The 17,571-nt window shown below is 65.7% G+C and overlaps 6 protein-coding genes across 6 annotated transcripts; 4 read left to right on the top strand and 2 right to left on the bottom strand.

Annotated features, from left to right (window-relative positions):
* Positions 1-1,237: 1,237 nt before the first annotated feature.
* On the top strand, positions 1,238-1,423 carry EMIHUDRAFT_314881 (hypothetical protein; the record flags this gene model as incomplete). The annotated part of the gene is made up of 1 exon (XM_005780611.1): positions 1,238-1,423. One exon carries the CDS (start codon positions 1,238-1,240, stop codon positions 1,421-1,423), a length of 186 nt encoding a protein of 61 aa, XP_005780668.1.
* Positions 1,424-3,113: 1,690 nt separating this feature from the next.
* Positions 3,114-3,731, bottom strand: EMIHUDRAFT_56616 (hypothetical protein; the record flags this gene model as incomplete). Its single annotated transcript, XM_005780610.1, has 2 exons — positions 3,114-3,362; positions 3,573-3,731. Coding segments are annotated over 2 exons (408 nt in total), but the record flags the coding sequence as incomplete, so codon positions are not given.
* A 2,290-nt stretch (positions 3,732-6,021) lies between these two features.
* On the top strand, positions 6,022-7,127 carry EMIHUDRAFT_429999 (hypothetical protein). The gene is made up of 4 exons (XM_005780609.1): positions 6,022-6,047; positions 6,281-6,342; positions 6,458-6,547; positions 6,820-7,127. Exons 1-4 carry the CDS (start codon positions 6,045-6,047, stop codon positions 6,998-7,000), a joined length of 336 nt encoding a protein of 111 aa, XP_005780666.1. The 5' UTR covers positions 6,022-6,044; the 3' UTR covers positions 7,001-7,127.
* Positions 7,128-7,771: 644 nt separating this feature from the next.
* EMIHUDRAFT_442984 (hypothetical protein) lies at positions 7,772-8,633 on the top strand. The gene is made up of 3 exons (XM_005780608.1): positions 7,772-7,844; positions 7,908-7,955; positions 8,032-8,633. The coding sequence occupies exons 1-3, from the start codon at positions 7,827-7,829 to the stop codon at positions 8,524-8,526; spliced, it is 561 nt and encodes a 186-aa protein (XP_005780665.1). The 5' UTR covers positions 7,772-7,826; the 3' UTR covers positions 8,527-8,633.
* A 178-nt stretch (positions 8,634-8,811) lies between these two features.
* On the bottom strand, positions 8,812-10,943 carry EMIHUDRAFT_442980 (hypothetical protein). The gene is made up of 7 exons (XM_005780607.1): positions 10,415-10,943; positions 10,146-10,292; positions 9,865-9,909; positions 9,708-9,791; positions 9,583-9,633; positions 9,269-9,401; positions 8,812-9,196 (listed from the first exon to the last, which is right to left on the bottom strand). The coding sequence occupies exons 1-7, from the start codon at positions 10,904-10,906 to the stop codon at positions 9,114-9,116; spliced, it is 1,035 nt and encodes a 344-aa protein (XP_005780664.1). The 5' UTR covers positions 10,907-10,943; the 3' UTR covers positions 8,812-9,113.
* Positions 10,944-16,549: 5,606 nt separating this feature from the next.
* On the top strand, positions 16,550-17,571 carry EMIHUDRAFT_456999 (hypothetical protein). Its single transcript, XM_005780606.1, has 2 exons — positions 16,550-17,359; positions 17,517-17,571. The coding sequence occupies exon 1, from the start codon at positions 16,747-16,749 to the stop codon at positions 17,113-17,115; it is 369 nt and encodes a 122-aa protein (XP_005780663.1). The 5' UTR covers positions 16,550-16,746; the 3' UTR covers positions 17,116-17,359; positions 17,517-17,571.

Below are 17,571 nucleotides of genomic sequence, written 5' to 3'. Positions count from 1 at the left end.
CCACGCCGCTCCACCCCTCGCATCGGCCCTCGCCGTGGTGGGCCGCCCCCAAACCCCAACCCCCACCACCCCACCACCCCGCGGTCTTAAAGGCCGTGGTTTTTCTTGCTCATCCCGCCGGAGGTCCCCCCGCCCGGAGACGTGGAGCCCCCCCTGGACGCGCTTTCCCGCCCCCCAGAGGGCGAGGGGGTCCCCGTCGCGTTCCCTTATTGCCCCACCCTGTTTTTCCACGCCATCAGGGGGGTGGGCAATTTGCGGACCAAGGGGCTTTCCCCCCCCCCCCCCCCCCGCGCCCCCCTCGCGCCCTCTCAGCGGACCCGCCCCCCCGCAGGAGCACACTCTCGCCCCAAAGTGCACCGACGACGACCGCTGGCAGCAGCTCTTCGCGGTCCGCTGGCAGGACGCGCACGGCGGCGGCGGCGGCGGCGGGGACGGCGACGACGAGAGCAGCAGTGAAGACAGCGTCGACGTCGGCGGCGGTGGCGTCGGCGGCGGCACAACCGACGCGGCGCGCCACCTCGCGGCGATGGCGTGCTCGCCCCAGCCGCTCTCCGTGTCTGCGAGCTGGAGCAGCGAGGCGCAGCCCGACCTCGCACAGCCCGACCTCGCCGCGCCGCCGCACGGCCAGCCCAGGCCTGCGGAGCCCCCGCCGCCGCAGCCGGCCGTGAAGGCGGCCGGTGGTGCGGCCGGTTTGCGCGGCACAGAGCAGCTCAGCCACGTTGGGCAGCAGCCAACGGCGGTTCCGGCTGCCGCCGCCGCCGCCGCCGCCGCCACTGCCGCCACTGCCGCCATTGCCGCCACTGCCGCCGCCGCCGCCACTGCCGCCACTGCCGCCACTGCCGCCGCAGCCGCCGCAGCCGCTGCGGCGTCCGTCGCGGCCACCTCAAGCGGGAGTCGCGCGGCGGCGGCGGCGGCAGCCGCCGCCGCCGATTTGGAGGCCGCGGCGCGCTGCAACGAGGCGATGTGGGTGACGATTGCCAAGGAGGAGGAGGAGGGCGGTGAGGTGGGCGAGGCGGCCGCGGCGGTAGGCTCAGTGGCGGGGACGGCAGTGGCGGCGGTGGCGAACGGCGTGGTATCGGTGTCGGAGACACGGGCCGAGGGTAGGCTGTCGGAGCCGGAGGCGGCTGCGGAAGCGGCGGAGGAGGCAGAGGAGAACGAGTCCCAAGAGGCGACGCAGCAGCCGCCGCCCTTGTGGCCCGGCGACTCGTCGTCACAAGAGGAGGCCTCTCAGGATGAGATGCCGCTGGGCAAGGAGGCGCAGGTGGTGGACTTGCTGTCGCAGCTGAACCCGCCCGCCCAGGGGCAACGCCAGTCGGCTAAAGGGCAGCAGCAGGCGGCATACGTGTATTTCGAGGCGCCCCGCAAGCAGGCGAGCCCGCTCCAAGCATTGCTGATGCCGGCGGCCAAGCGACCACGCGAGTAGGTGGCAGGTCGAGCTTCGAGTGGGCGCGCGCATGCAGGCTGCATGTGGGTGGCTGGATGTGGAGGCGAGGTGCCGCTGACCGACCGACAGGAGCTCGACGGGACGGCCGTACATGCACACGGGGGAGGCGTCGATAGCCGATGCCGTGGCACCTCTGCGGTGTGGACCCCCATCTTCTGCGTAGAGCACCAGCAGCACGTGCACGCCGACCCGTCTCGTACCCACGTACCAGCATGCACCGCGCGTCGTATTGAGGGGTGCACAGCTGCAGGTGGGGCTGGAGTCCATCCGCCCACTCGATCCGCCCACTGCATGACGCCCGCCGCTGACATGTCGGACCATACAAATTGCATGTTCTCCTTCTGTTGTTTGTCGCCGCAGGTGTTTCACGTACGTACTGACTGTACAGGACACATAGTCTGAGGGTTAGGTTTCTGGAGCCTCGGGTGCTTCTAGACTTTTGATCGGGTCAGGGGAGAGTGCGACTTTTATCACTTCGATCGTCTCGGAGCGGCGGAGCGCCTAACTTTTAGCATTTCGTCTCAAAAAAAATTCGGCGCTCCGGGCCGGAGGCTCGCGCGCCGGAGGTGCAGTAAGTGTAGTAGCTATTGTCCCGCGAAGTAGTTCCCGCACACTATGGCTAGAAAAATGCTGTGCTGCTCGCCTCGAAAGCGCCCCTCGCAATTTTTTTGCGTGCCTGCGGCGCGCGACTTTTACCATTTTGCCCCGGGCGGGCCCACTTTTGTCGTTTTGCCCCAACTCTACGCCTAGGCGTGCTTTTAGCGTAGCGTTTTGACCCAAATCGGCCGAACTTTTAGGATACCCTCAGACTATGACAGGACATGACATACAATGGCATTTCGCATATGCATTTCTTAGAGCCTCTATAACACCTCACAGAGACGCGCAAAAAAGGAATTAAAACACAATACACTACTCAACACTCCACACACAGTCGACAGAGTCACAGAGATACGCCTACATACGTAGTTAAACGTAGATCGCGCATCCCCATCCGCATGCACCTTGCACCCCACACGCCATGTGGGGAGATGCGCACGTGTGGAGCTGGAGGTGTTTGTGGTTGCCAAGTCGGTCGCGCTGCAGCTTTTCCTTTCCGGGGATCTCTGCGCGGCAAACCGGAACACCATATTACTCGAGGTCTCGAGCGCCCCGGTGCATATGCGCCCCTAATCTCTCTCTACGCCGGTGCGCGGCGCTCTAACACATACCGTACATGCAACCCCGAGGGGGGGGGGGGGGGGGGCGCTTCCGCCCGCCCGCTCCAGTATCGTTAGGGTTATGTTCCAGCCCAGTCGGGGGCTGGCTCCGAGACGGTCACTTTGCCGCCTCACCGCGGGAGCTCGAGGACAGCGTCGATGGGCGGGAGCAGCGGCGGCGGCACGAGCTGCTCGGCGCCGAGGAGGATCGACGCCTTCTCCCACGACGCCTTCTCGAGCCGCTCGGGCGCGGCGACGGCGAGCTCGTGCAAGTGCGTCACGCACGGCCAGAGGTCGCGCGCCGCGTACTTGGAGAGCTGCACCGCAGAGAGCGCCTCGCGCGCCAGCCTCGCGAGGTGCGTCTGGCCAGGGAAGGGGCGCGCGGAGAGGCCGCTGCGGGGTGCGGCGCGCTCGTCCTCGGCGGGGTCGGAGAGGTTGAGCCGCGAGCGGTAGAGGTGGATCAGCTTGCCGAGGCAGAGGGCGGCCGCGCCGAGGGCGGACGGCAGGTACTTGAGGCAGCGCTGGTCCTGCAGCGCCAGCTCGAGCACATACCTCGCCAGGAGCGACTCGTCGCGGCAGAGCACCGAGGGCGGCATGAGCGCGGTGAAGCGGCGGACGAAGGAGGCGGGCGTGACAGCGGAGAGGTTGAAGCGAAGCGTCGAGAGGATGAGCCCCTCCATGCGCACGAGGTCGCTTCGCTGGAAGGCGGCGGCGGTAGCCTGCAGGCACGGCGGCGGGGTGGACTCGAGGGCGGAGGGTCGGCTCACACTGGGGCGTGCCACATGGACATGGGGGTGCGCATCGTCTCTTGTCTCCCGGGCCAGGGCGAGAGCCGCCGGGACACGGCCGCCATGGCCGGCAGGGAGAGGGCGTGCGAGGAGGCGAGGGCGTGCGAGGCGAGGGCGGGCGGGGACAGGCAACTGCCGCACCTCCACAAAGTCGTCGAGGGGGGGCGGGAGGCGCTCCTCGTACTTGGCGGCGACCCAGGCGCAGGTGACGCCGACCAGCTGCAGCTTGGAGCGGCGGAGGGGCACGAGGGAGAGGAAGCGGTCGAGGTACTGCACGGCGAGGTGAAGCGTCTCCTCCTGCGGCGGTGGCGGGGCCGGCGTGGGCGGGCGGCAAGGAAGCAGGTGGGGGCGCGGCGATGTGAGGGGGGCAGCGCGAGCGAGGAGAAGGGAGCTCCCCGGGCTGGCGTGAGCAGGGGCGGGGGGAGGGGGGGGGGGGGGTGGGCAGCAGAGGCGCGCGCCGAGAGCTTGTACTCTCGCGAGAGTTCGATGAGCCAGTCGACGAGGATGCTGCGCATGTTGGCGTCGATGTCGGGCTGCAGCCGCAGGGAGTGGAGCTTGAGGGCGTGCGCCTGCGAGCGCTCGAGCTCGCGCACGGCTTGCTGCCCCTCCAGCGCGTACGGGTCGAACGAGTTGCGGCCCTGCAGGCGGGCGTCGGGTGAGTTAGCGGAGGCGTTGGGATCACGTCGGAGGCGGTTGGCTGACGCCTGGATGTACGGAGCGCCACCGATGCACTCGGCTGGGACGCCGTCGGCCCAGAGCGGTGCGCCGACTGGCGCCTCCTCGGCGTCGTTGCCCAGGTTTCTCCGCACCGCCTCGAGGATGGCCTGCCGTCTGGCGTCCCGCTGAGCGGAGGCCGACACGCCATCGGCACTCGACGAGGACGGCGGGGGCGACGTCGGAGGCTTACCGGCGGCCGACTTGGCCCTCGTCATGCGCGGCAGCGCCTCCGCGACCACACCGTCGCGCTGTGTGGGGCAGGTGGAGGGTGCTCAGGCCGGTGCGGTGCGGTGGCGAAAGAGGCGGGAAGCGCGTGCGGCGGGCGCGGGCGGTGGAGGCGCAGGCGGCCAGGCACCTGCCGCTTGCCACCGCGAGGCTGCACGTCGGACGACGACGACGAGGGGCGCGTCACCGGGTCGAGCGAGGAGGAGCGGCGAGTCTTCGGAGCCATTGAGCGTGATACCGTTGACGGTTATGATTTGGCGGGTCCGCCCTTCCTTTTCTTCTTTCTGTCTTGCTAAATAAGGTCGCCTCGCGCAAGCGGCCCGCCCGCCGCGCCGGGAATGGTAACGCCTGCACGCTGCCCGCACTGACAGACTCCCTTCCCGCGAAAGAAAGAGAGGGCAGCTCGCCGGAGAGGTGACGAGTGAATGAACTGACTGACTGACTGACTGAGTGAGTGAGGGAGGGTGTAGACTGTAGAGCGCTCGCTCCCCCGCGCCCATTCCCTGCCTGCCCTCCCCTGCCACGCGCCGTCCGAGCCCTCTCCGCTCTTGCACAGGAGGAAATTGGAATTAATCAGATGGCTTCAACACACCGCCCGATCTACCCTCCGGGGTCCCTCGGCGGTGTGCACCTCGATCCTGGAGCCGAGTGATGGGGTCCCAAAATGTCGTGCTGTGTTCTCAGGCCCAGTGAGGCAGTGCATCCGACTGCCCCGGATCCAGCTGAACGAGCTCCTCTTGTAGCATGTTGAGCACTCTCATGGTCTTGCTGTGATCCACGGTCGCAGCTGGAGAGGAGGTCCTGGGGAACGGGAACTGATGGACCTCTCTCCAGCGGAGGGAACGACACGGCCCGATTTCTTCTGGGTCGCGTACACCTCCCGCCGTTCGGTGAGCTTGCGCCTTGTGCATGCCGATGGCAGCCCATGTGGCGAACGGCATGCGCTGGGGTGTTCATGGGGTCCCGTACCATGCGGAATCGACCCTATCCAGTGCTCAAGTGCTCAAATCTCTACAACAAACTCTACGTCATTTAAGCGGCGAACGAGGCATGGTCGCTCTCCGACATGAGGCGCGTTGCACTTGCCAGTGCTGCCCTGGCCTTCTGTCTGCCCGCCCAATGGGTGGCAGGTGCCAAGGGCAAAGGTAAGCCACCGTGCTTCTACTCTGCCGACCGCACGGCCGCTTCGGGAGCAGAAATGTGCCGGGTTAGTGCCGGGTTATCGTAATCCTTTTGCGCGTAAATTAGCGAAAGAAAAAAGAAAACAGACACGCCAAACGAGGGATGGGACGAGGACAGGGTCCCCACCTGCACGAGCAGGATTTTGGAAGGACGATCAGGGGGACAGGTGGGGCTCTCCTGCTCCTGACAAGGGACACGACAGGCTCGCAGCGCGGTGCGCGGTGGACTCCCACATCCACTGGCGGTCTCATCTCAGTCTAGCGACCTGCCTCCAGCTTGTCGCTGGCAGTCTCTCCTACCACAGGCACACTGACACAGGGGTGGCAGGGGCGGCGGCACGAGTCTCCCACATACTATGCGGGCCTCACTAGAGGTGCAGCCTGTGCGTGTCTTCGCCCTTGAGGGGGGAGGGGAAGTAAATTAGCGAGCTCCGCGCTAACGTGAAGTGAAAATTCTTTTGTACCAGCGACGCGTGCTGAGGCTCTTGCCATGGTGAGCCTCACGACAGCCCGCCCCTGCGGCTGGAATGTCGCGCCGTCACGCCGTCGGGGCGGCGAGGGGCGCGCACCGGGCCGGCGATCGGCCGCGTCCGCCCCCCCGCCCCTTTTCGTGGCCTCCCGGCCCCTGCGTCGTCGGCCGGCGTCGTCCCGCTCTGCCCTGCCCTCTCTTCAACCGCGCTGCCGCAGCGTCGCGGGAACCCACTCGCCCCCTTGCCCCGGCGGCAGGTCAAGAAGGTCGGCGAGCCGTGCACGCTCTACTGCAAGGGCCGTATCCTCGGATACAAGAGGCGCGCCGCCCCCGCTCTCCGCGCATGGGGGGGCGTCGCGTCGGGCGCGGCCGCGTGGCTCGGCTTGCGAGGGCGGGCGGCCTGACGGCTGGCTCCGCGCGCCGCAACCTCGCAGGAGTAAGGTGAACCAGTACGAGAACCAGTCGCTCATCAAGATTGAGAATGTCAACTCGAAGTGCGACACGGAGTTTTACATGGGCAAGCGGTGCGCCCTCGTGGCGGGGAGGGGAAGGGAAGGGAGGGGAGGGGAGGGCGCTGTGCGCTGTGCGCTGTTGCTGCCGCCGTCGCAACGCCGCCGGATGTGGGGGAAGTGGGGGGAGGGGCGTTTGGCGTGCCGTCGCCGTGAAGGGGCGGACGGGCAGGAGGCGGACGCCAGGGCCCGCAGTCTGTTGGTCGGGCTGGGGAGGGCGTTTCCGCGCGGCTGCTCTGCGCGTGCGGCCCACCGCCCCCACCCCACCCCCACCCCCACCCCCACAGGGTGGCCTACATCTACAAGGCCAAGCGGGAGATCAACGGCAGCAAGTTCCGGGTCATCTGGGGCAAGGTCTGCAGGGCGCACGGCAACAACGGCGTGGTGCGCGCCAAGTTCCGGAAGAACCTGCCGCCCTCGTCCATCGCCGGCCCGTGCCGGGTCATGCTCTACCCGTCTCGCATCTAGAGTCGCGCCGCGCGCTAGAGAGACGTGAATGTGCCCTCATCCCTTTCCCGCGAGTGACGAGACCGAGGCGCGCAAATAGATAGCTTCTCGGTCGTTTGTGTCATGTATAACAGCCCGACTGCACGTTTGATGTGTTGTTGTGCGCTGCGGACTGCCGGCGAGGCGCCCCTCTCGCCTCGCTGGCTCTGGCCTCTGCGCTCCTCTCGGCACTCACTCATCTCCTACTCTCTCGGGGGACCTTGCCCCTCTATGGCACAGCGCCACAGGCCGCCCTCTCAACCTCTCGAAAGAAGCGCCGTGCGCTCCTCCGCTCTCGCCCGCCTCACGGCTCCGAACTAGGCTGCGAAACCGTGCGGTTACTCTTTCAAGCTGGGCGCCACGGCTAGGCCGCAGCCACGCCTTGACCAGGACGCTCAGCTGACTGCACTCGCCGCCTTAACCGCACAAGTCGCGCGCGCTGGACGCCTGCGTCATGCTGATCGCGCGCAAGGAAGGGCTCGCCAATGAGACGCGGCAGCGGCAAGTGGCGATCCGCGAGCGGGAGCTGCTCTACTACACAAAGAACTGCCGCATGCTCGGCGACCTGGCTGCTCTGGTCGCCGGTTTCGCGTACTCGGGAATCCGCTACCACTACCTGCTCGAGCGTCAGACCTCGTTCAGGGCGGGCGAGGGCGACGCACTTGCTGAGATGGTCTTTCTCTCGCTGCTGACCGCCTGCATGGGCCTCGGCCTGCAGACCGTGCTCATCGCGATGCTGGTGGCGATGCTCGGGCCGTCGCTGGCGCTGCGCGGGCCGGACGGCTCCCTCGCCGACGCGGTGGCGGGGATGCAGGGCTACACCAAGGCGATGCTCGCCCTTCACCGCTTCGGTCGGCCCTGCCCTGGACCTCTCCGGGACTGTCTACAGGTGATGCTCGCCACCTTCATGGCTGCGCTCGGGCTGCTGCTGCTCTCGGCCCTCACTTCCCGCTGCGGCCTCTCACGGATGCGCCGACCCTCACCCTAAAGGCTGGCCTCCGCGCCCTCATCAGGTGCTGTCCTTCACGTTTGGACACTCGCAGATGGGGCCCTCCTCGCGCGTGGTGCTCTGCTCGACGATCCTCGCGATCATCGGCGGCACCGTCCGGTACTCGCGCATCGTCCTGCGCGTCTTCCGGCTGCCCGACGCTGCGGCGGTCTCGGGCGCATTCTTCGACGAGCACGGCGCCTGCAGCACCGGCACCGCTTGCTGTAGCACCGGACCGGGCGCGGCTCTCGCGGATGCTGACGGCGAGGACGGCGACGGGGCGGTCGCGGTCGGGGCGTCGCTTTTGCCGCGCCGCAGCCAGCAGAGGTCGTCCTCCGGACGGAGCCGAGGGAGCGGCCGGCGCAGCAGCGGGCTGGTGTCGGCCGCGTTCGGGTCGCTGTTGGGGGCCGGGCCGGGCAGGAACTTGGACGTCGGCTGCCGAGAGAAGCAAAAGGCCAGAGGGCCGGCCTCGGCCAGTTCAGAGCTGAGGCCGCTCTTTTATGGCGGTACAGAGGATTGACTCCGGTTCTGTAGTTTAGCGTTCCGTCAGTTTGCTGTCGACACTCGCTGCTCCTTGCTGCGCCCGTCTTCCGCGTGAGGCGTGTGTGCACATGACAACATACAACAACACATGTACATGTTGCACATGCACAGCAACACACAGTGCACACACCCCGACCCGCACCCGGCGAAAGAGACACACTGCGTGCGTCGTCCGCGGTCCGGTCGACGCAGCTCGCAGGGGGGGGGCTCGAGGGGGCGCATCGGCCATCGCAGGGGGGCGGGGGCGCCCCTAGGGCGCGGGTCACATGCAACGATTGCCAAAAACAAAATATGAGATGTACTGCGCGGCCGCGCAATTGCCGCCCCCCGGCCCTGGCCCCTGCGGCCTGGTCCCGCGGAAAGATCGCGGAGACCCCGGAGACGCGGAGCGTGCGGATTGCGCAGTCAAAGCTCGACAACCGAACGCGCGTTGAACCATGCGCGGTAGGGTACTCCTGTATGTACGGGGAACTGGGGATGCTGCCCCTCTCGTGGCGAGTCCCTGCGCGTCTGGCCGGTCGTGGCCGCCGGCTCCGCCTTGGGCTGTGACGGGAGGCTGCCGCTCTAGCTCGCGGCCTGGTCGCTGGCAGCCGCCGCGGCCGCTTGCGAGCACTGCACCCACTTGTCTAGGGTGGAGATGGGTGAGCCTACGCGGCGGGGGCGAGAACGTGTGGGAACGCGCGCGAAGGTGCCAGCTTCGAGCGCGGCGGGCGGCGAGCCGGCGGCGATGGCCTCGCTCGCGAGCTTGCAGCCGGCCTGCAGCGTCGGAGCGACGCCGGCGACGTAGAGTCCGGCGCCGGCGTTGAGGGCGACCGTGTCGGCGATGGGTCCGGGGAGCGTCCCCGAGAGCACCTATGGGGCAAGGGAAGGGGAGGCATCTCCACATGCCGGTGTGGGGCAAGGGCCGGGCGGTCCCTCGCGTCGCCACGCCCTGCGGCGGGCGTCCCTCGACAGTGCAAGGCCGGGTGCGTGTGGGGGAGCAGAGCGTGCGAGGTGCGTGCGTGTGTGGCGTGTGCGTGGTGCGTGTGAGCACCTTGCGCAGTGAGGCGGCGTTCTCCACGCAGTCGCCGCCCTTGAGGTCGTCCTAACAGCGCACGGGCGACGAGGAATGTGTCCAGGACGCCTCTGGCAGCGCAGCGTCGCGGAAGGCTGGGCTGCAATGGAGCAAACGGCAAAGCCGAGCCGAGTGCAGTCCAGCGTCGAGTACTCGACGCCGGCAGGTGTGACCGTCGCCACGCTCGCCTGGTCCATGGATCCTCTCGTCAGGCTCGGCTGATCATGGACGCATTCGTACTGCGGTCGCCGCCGCGATCGCCTCGCCGATGGGCGCGAGTTCGTCGAGGCCGCAGCAGTGCACCACCTGCGGCGACGAGGTGCGCGGCCTCGGGCTCTCGGCCGTCCAGCCGTGGGCTGCAGCTCACGGGAGAGAGGAGGGAGGGAGAGAGGAGGGAGGGAGAGAGGAGGGAGGGAGAGAGGAGGGAGGGAGAGAGGAGGGAGGGAGAGAGGAGGGAGGGAGAGAGGAGGGAGGGAGGGAGGAGGGAGGGAGAGAGGAGGGAGGGAGAGAGGGAGGGAGAGGCGAGGGTCACTGAGGGGCACCATGATCAGCTCAGCGCCCAGCGCGTGCAGCGCCTCCGCCACGAGGGCGACGAGCGAGGGTGCGTAGACGCCGATCACGCCGCGGGTGCACGCGGCTGGGTTGATGAGAGGCCCGAGGATGTTGAAGACCGTGCGCACGCCGAGCGCCTGCGCAGCGAGGGCGTTCGTGAGGCGGCGGTGCAGTGAGGGCAGCAGGGACGGGAGAGGCGGCCGCGAGGAGAGACGGCAGGATGGACAGCAGGCGGTAGCGGAGCGGTGAGGCGGCGAGCCTTGCGCACGGGCACGATGTTCTTCATGGCAGGGTGGAAGCCGGGCGCAAACATGAAGGCGATGCCGGCTTGGGCGATGCAGGCTTCAATCCCGCTGGGCGGTAGCGCCAGCGACACGCCCACCTCCTCCAGCACATCCGCTGAGCCGCACTTTGACGAGACAGACCGGTTGCCATGCTTTGCCACCGCCGCGCCGCAAGCGGCAGCGACGACCGACGCGGCGGTCGAGATGTTGACGGTGTGATGGCCGTCGCCGCCAGTGCCGACGATGTCGATACACGGCCGCGCCGGACTCACAGTCAGCATGTGCCTCCGCATCGTCCGCACCATGCCGGCCACCTCTGCCGGCGTCTCGCCCTTTGAGCGCAGCAGCACCAGCAGCGCGGCGGCCTGGCACGGGTCGGCGCCGGCGATGATTGCCTCGGCCGCCGCAGCGCTCTGATCGAGGGTGAGGTCCTGGCGCTGCACGAGAGCCTCTATCGTGTCCTTCATTTCTCGGCAGTTTTGTGCCACGCACACGAGCGAGTCGGTGCGCCGGGAGCGAGGTGCAGAAGACAAAAAAACAACCCGGCGGTTGATGACTGCACTCGTGCTCCAAGCACGATGCATCCGAAGGGGACCCCAGCGCCGGCATCATCCGTAGAGGCACGAGTGTTCGAAGAGAGAGTGGACCTGAGCAACAACATGACTTGGAGGCAAATGATCGGAGTGGGAGTCAGAAATGTGGTCCTTGCGCGAGGGGAGCTCGATAGACTCGAGGGGCCAGGATATGCAGCAAGGAGGGCGGAGCTGCGCCGAAAGGCGAAAGAAGCCGAGAGAACAAGGGAACGGCAGGCGGCGGCGGCGCAGGACGAGGCAGAAGAGAATGACGCGACAGAGGAGGAAGTGACAAGGGAGAGAACGACGAGAGTGGGACGGCCGCGAGGTGGCATGAAGGTTGCAGCGAGAATCGGCGAGAGACTGCGAAAAGAGATAGGAAGAGGCAGACTCCCTAGGGTGGGCGACGGCTAGCGCACCACACACCAACACCTCTCCTTAAAATCCCTGTGTGGTGGCGGCGTGCCGTCCTCCCATCCCTCCCTTGGGTTGTCTGTTTTCTTTCTTTCTTTCTTTTTGTGCTCCAAGTGCAGCTAAGTGCTCTCAGCGGAGCTGGGAATAGGACCGCCGCAAGCGGCGTGGCGTGGAGCGGTTGAGCATCCCTCCGGGGGCCCCTCTGCGCCGGGGAGGCGTTGTTGGAGGCTAGCTAGGACGCAAGCTAGGGTGCCCACAGGACCCAAAAAAAGAAATGAAAAAAGAAATGGGGCACTCCCGATCGCAGCACTTCATGTTGGCCAGTCGAGATATTGAGAGAGTGACTAGGAGGGTGGCACGCTGGGGATTCTCAAAGGTACCCTTGGAATGGCCGGATCCAGCCTTAAAAGTACGAGATCGCGCGCGCTTCGCGCACAGCACCGCCTGTTCTCCGCGGCTGTGTGACGACGCGTGCCGTGTGCCAGCAGAGTTGGGCGGCGCGGCGCGACGGCGCCCGCGAGGGAAGGCGCGGGTGCAGCGGCCGCCGGCGGCCGTGCCGCCCGCCAGCCGGCGCAGCAGCGGCCAGCGCAGCGGCCGCCGGCGCAGCAGCCAGAGCAGCCGTGCGCGCCTTGCGAGGCGAGTACTGCCGCCCGGCAGCCTTGAGGCGGCCGGGCGGCAGTACTCGTTCGAACTTTGCGAGCCGTGCGCGCGCCGAGGCGCCCGCGGCGCGCGCCCGCCCGGCTGCCAGTAGGAGGCGGCGCAATATGGCCTATAGTACAGCCCTTGAGGAGGAGGAAGAGGCTGGCTGGCAGTGCTGTATGCCGCCGAGGGGCAGTTTTGGGGTGCTGTCACGGGCCCAGGGGGCTGCAGAAGGCGTCCGCAGCCGGGACAACCCGCCCCCCCAGCCGAGGCCGGTCGAAGCCCACTTGAGCACAGCCATGAGGAGTCCTCTTGGTGCTCCTGGCGGCCGTTGGAATGGCGAGCGCGCGCCGATGGGGGGGGGGGGGTCTTGCTTGCTCCACACCGAGCGCCATCGGTCCGGACCGGCGTGCTCACCGAGGGGTGGCCTGCACAAGGTCTGAGCCGCGGGCGCTCGGCGCCAAGTGCAGTGTCACGCTCGCGCTCGCGCGTGACAAACCGGGGAACCCTCGTTTCCTATGTACTCGGTCCCCCAACGGAAGAGGCCTCGCTCCTATTGGAACAAGCCAACATCAGATTTGCCTCGTGCGTCCCTTTTTCAGTGTACGTACTTTTAGCTTACTGGGAGAAAAGAGAGAGGGTAGCTCTTACGTACATTCCCGTAGGAGACTCTGCTGACAGGGTTTTTGAGCCGGAAAGCTATTTTCTTTTGGGTCCTGTGGGCACCCTACGCAAGCGTCCTTCCCCTTTTTCAAACTCGGGGCCCACTCCGCTGCGCTCCGACCCGAATTTGGAGGGCCATGAAGTTTAAGGTGTTGCTGCGCAAAAGGGGCGGGGCGCGGGCGCGCGCAGCCCGCCGAGAGCTCTTTTTGGAGACCAGACCTTTCGATGCACGATGGTTCATGCTTTCTATGTCTATCTATCATGCTTCATGACACGACACGCGGTGGTGGGAGCTGGTGGAGCTGTCAGCTGATCGATCCAAGCGGGTGGGGAGTGGGGGGCATGGCTGGGCATGCAGGTCCGCCAGTCGGCCCGGCCTCTGACGTGGTTCTGCCGCTGCATTCGCTGAAGAAGAGAGGTGCGACGGCTTGATTTGGAGGCACTGGAGGCGAGGGTGGGGAAGGGAAGGTTGGGCCGGGCCGTGAGGGGCTGATGGCGCTGGCCAGCGCGGGGTGTGAGATGCCGTCGTCGTCGTATACTGCTGGCCCTCGCCCTCAGTTGCCAGGGCTGTGGGCTGCAGAATTGGCGTCTGTGGCGTCTACGCAGGCTCTGCAGCATGATGGCTGGCGGGACTGCGAGGCCGGCGGCAGCGGAAGGAGAGGCTGGGCTCGAGCCAGGAACAGGCTGGCCAGGTCCGCAGGTGGCTGCGCTCGGGCGAGGCGCGCGCGCGCACATGGCAGGCCGAGCAGGCTCGGCATATATGGTGAACCCCCGATGTCGCAATGGCGGTCCCGCTTTTCCGCGGAGTTAGCCAAACTTGAACCGACGTTCTTCGGCTGAGATTCCGTGGTTTTTGCACGGTATTTGGATTTTCGCTAGTTGGTCGTGTGGGTGTGTATTCCGGGATTAGTCAATGGTACCGCGTCGGCGACGCGGGCGCCTTGCGGGCAGAGCCCTTAGCCACCCTTTGTCTTGCGCGGTAAAAAGATAAGTTTTGAGAAGGGTTGCCCGGCCAAGTGCTCCAAGTTCCCGGCCGCGGGTTGCTGCGCAAAAGCTTTTGTGTGCGAGGGTTCGCGCTGCGCTAGGCTCAGAGCGAGTTCGCGCTGCGCTAGGCTCAGACGGCGAGTTCGCGCTGCGCTGGCTGGCTAGGTAGGCTGAGACTACCCTCTACCTACCCTGGAAATTCGACCCCTTTTCTGGGGACTGGGCTCACAAGCTGAAGATGTTCATTCACGGGCCCTCACACGGAGGTGGGGAGCCGCGGGTACTCTTACACTTTAGGTTTAGCTGTACTCGTCTAGCTCTAGGCAGGGTTTGCTTGCTCGTTGCAGCTGGAAATTAAGACAACAACAAACGAGCTCGGAGCTGACCTCTTTGTCACTTTCTGGCCGCGTCCCTCCCCTGTCCGAGGTGCAGCGCGAAAAAAAGACAATCAAAGCGCGGGGCCGCGATCGCCCGAGATCGCGCTCGATTCGGCGGCTAAAAGAAAGAAAGAAAGCCGACAACCCAAACGAGGGATTGGACGAGGACAGGGTCCCCACCTGCACGAGCAGGATTTTGGATTCGGCGGCTTCGCTTCCCTGATGCCTGAAACCGTTGAACTTTACTTATGGCCCATTCCCTGCGAACGCGCACCCCCCAGGGCTAGCTAGGTAGGGCTCTCTCTCTCGCCCGCAACCCGATGCCAATCGTCCGGCCCGCTGGGTGCGCTTCTGAGCTCCCCTGCCCTGGGCGTGCGGTGGTGCGGTTGATGACCGCACTCCAAGTGCTCCAAGTTTACGTATTCGGGTTTTGCTATTTGCTCGGTGCGTCGGTGGGGGCATTGCAGATTTGTCAATGGTACCGCGTCTGCGACGCGGGCACCTTGCGGGCAGAGCCCTTAGCCACCCTTAATCTTGCGCGGTCAGAATTTGTCATCCCGCGCGCAACAAAACGCATTCATGTCGCCCCGCACTTCGGAGGACGGGGCAGGAGGGAGAGGACGACGAGAGTGGGACGACCGCGAGGTGGCATGAAGGTCGCTGCGAGAATTGGCTGCGAGAATTGGCGAGAGACTGCGAAGAGAGCTAGGAAGAGGGATATAGGGGAAGAGGCAGACGCCCAAGCCCCAAGGGTGGGCGACGGCTAGCACCACACTCCTCACCTTCATGCTTCAAATCGCCCTGTCGGTGGTGGCGGCTGGCGGCGTGCCGTTCTCCGCCATCTCTTCCCCTTGGGTCGTGTTTTTCTTTTATTTTTTTCGACGAGTTCGCAGTCGCCCCGAAACCCTCTACAGACTACACCGCCTCTTCCTCTCTGAAAGAGCTCTCACATGTCCGCGACATCACGACCGCTCTCTCGCAGAGCACTCCACATATCATACGTACACATATTATGACGTCCGGCCATCACGCCATAGTCTGAGGGTTAGGTTTCTGGAGCCTCGGGTGCTTTTACGCTTTTGAACGGGTCTCAGGGCGGGAGAGTGCGACTTTTACCACTTTGGTCGTCTCGGAGCGCCCAACTTTTAGCATTTTTCAATTTTTCTTCGGCGCTGCGCGCCGGGTGCAGTAAGTACTAGCTATCGTCCCGCAAACGGCAGAAGTAGTTCCTGCACACTATGCCTCCCCTAGAGCCTAGTGGCTGCCTAGAAAAATGCTGGCGCTCGCCTCGAAAGCGCCCGCCGGTGTGTGTCCAAACATGTAGCGCTACAAGTTTGTAACGGATAAGGGCGCTGCTGCGCACGAGGCTGAGGCGCGCTGAGCCCGGGGCTCTTTGCGGCGGCGGCGATGCGAAAGGTCCAAAAGCTGTCCAAAAGGATCTGGTGGCGATATGAAGGTGGTGGAGCTCAAGGAGGAGCTGGGCGAGCGTGGCGAGGCCCTCTCGGGCAACAAGGCGTGGCTGCGCCGCCGGCTGCACGCCGCTATAGTGAGCGAGTATTTCAAGAGCGCCGCGGGCGCCGCCAGAGAGTAGAATGTCTACACAAAAATCGCGCGCGCCGCGCGCCTGCGGCGCGCGACTTTTACCAGTTTGCCCCGGGCGGGCCCACTTTTGTCGTTTTGCCCCAAATCTACGCACGTGCGTGCTTTTAGCGTTTTGACCCAAATCGGCCGAACTCTTTTAGGATACACCCTCACGACTATAGAGTTTTTCCCACTCCCTCAGTAGCCGTCGTACTCGACCTCGTGCACGAACCACGATCCGTCCGTCCCCGTCCTCCTCCCGCGCCATGACGGTCGCAGGGTACCACCGCTCATTGTCGCAGAAGATCTCGAGGCGCGATCCGGTGGACAGGACAGTGTGGCCGTCGAGCGCCGCCCTGGCATCCTCGCGCTTTCGCTTCCGGCGCATCGCCTTCGTCTCCTTGCTGCGCAGCAGGGTGTAAGTAGTTCGGGCCCACCTCCGCCACGCTGTCCAGCACGTGGACGGCGCTCGCCATCTCGACCGCGTCGTCCTCCGGCGGAAGCTCCGCGTCGCCCGCGGCCGCTTCCCGAGCGCGCTCGTCGCGCATCTGCTCGTGGTGGGCCACGAGCCGACGCGCCACGCCGGCGCCCGTGTGCCTCGCGCCGCCAGGTCGTCCCACAAGGTCGTCCCAATGAGGACGCATCCAACCCGCCGCATTTCGCCCGCCGAAAAGTCTCACACTCGCGCCCTGCCCCAAACCTAAATCGTCTCACTATTTACATACAATCGTCTCACTAGTTACATACATACATTATCACGCACACAACTACACGGCAACCCCCCCGGCGCCGGCCGACGTGCGACGTTGAACCAGCTACCAGGTGCGTCGAGCCCGTGCTGGAGACACGGGCCGCGGCTTGCACACGTCACACGTCGTTTCAACGTCAGAAGGGGGTGATCTGGGCATCGACCCCCAGCGGTTTTAATGTATACACACTCTATGCCAGAGACCTCCCCCCCCTCCTCTTAGCCCCCCGCCTTGGCGACATCCGACATACAAGCAACCCCTCGTGGCGAACCCCACTAATCTGCCCTGCCTAGCCTGAGCTCTCCACCAATGGCAGCATAAGAGAGCCATGGTGCGAGTCGTGCGCGCTTGCCTCCACATGCGCGGCCCCGTATTGGGCTGTCCGCGCACGCATCATGTGGCGCTTTGGCAGCCGGGCAGCAATACCGTGTGCGCGTGGCACACGATTTACGAGCCTCACCCACCCGCGGGGCCGCCGCCCGTAATGCTACTACCTGCGTCGGGGGGAGGGTCACATGCTCGGAGGTCACACGAGGGTGGGGCGCGCGCTCACAGGCGAGGGAGCAGGCACCTCCGACGCGGCCCATCGGTCGCCGCCCGGGTCCGCCGCCGCCACCGCCGCCGCCACCACCACCGCCGCCGCCGCCGCCAAACCCGCCTCTGCGCACCTGCCGCCGCGGCGCTCCCTTTTGCTTGATCGCATCTGGATTGAACAGCGTCGCAAAGAAAAAGGCGATGAGAGCGTAGACCTGGTTCGGAAGATTGAGCAGCTCCTCCATGAAGGACCGTTGCTCGATCACTTGCCCATTCCGAAGGTACGGCATGATCGGCCCTGAGGACTCGTCCGGCTTTTTGAGGACTCCTCAGCAGCTTCTGGACGCCGGCGCTCCGAGTGTGTTTCCAAAAAAGAAATCAGGCCTCATAAGGGGCCTGTGCCCTCGGTACTGACATCCCTGTGTGGCGGGCAAGTTTTTTCTTCCTTTTGGGGGATCGCCAGCAGGACTTGGGCCTTTCTCGACTTAAGCGTCGAGTGCTGTGGTCGAATCGCATGCCGTGGGTTGCCCTCCGGTTCGCATCTTTTTCCCGCGCTGTCGCAAGGGGCGAGCGCGCAACACTCGTACGTCCAGAGAATGGAATTGTCCTGTGTATGTAG

This window comes from Emiliania huxleyi, assembly GCF_000372725.1.
Source record: "Emiliania huxleyi CCMP1516 chromosome Unknown EMIHUscaffold_211, whole genome shotgun sequence".
NCBI classification, from domain to species: domain Eukaryota; phylum Haptophyta; order Isochrysidales; family Noelaerhabdaceae; genus Emiliania; species Emiliania huxleyi.
The sequence above is the reverse complement of the archived record's forward strand: the minus strand, read 5'-3'. Positions and strand labels throughout refer to the sequence as shown.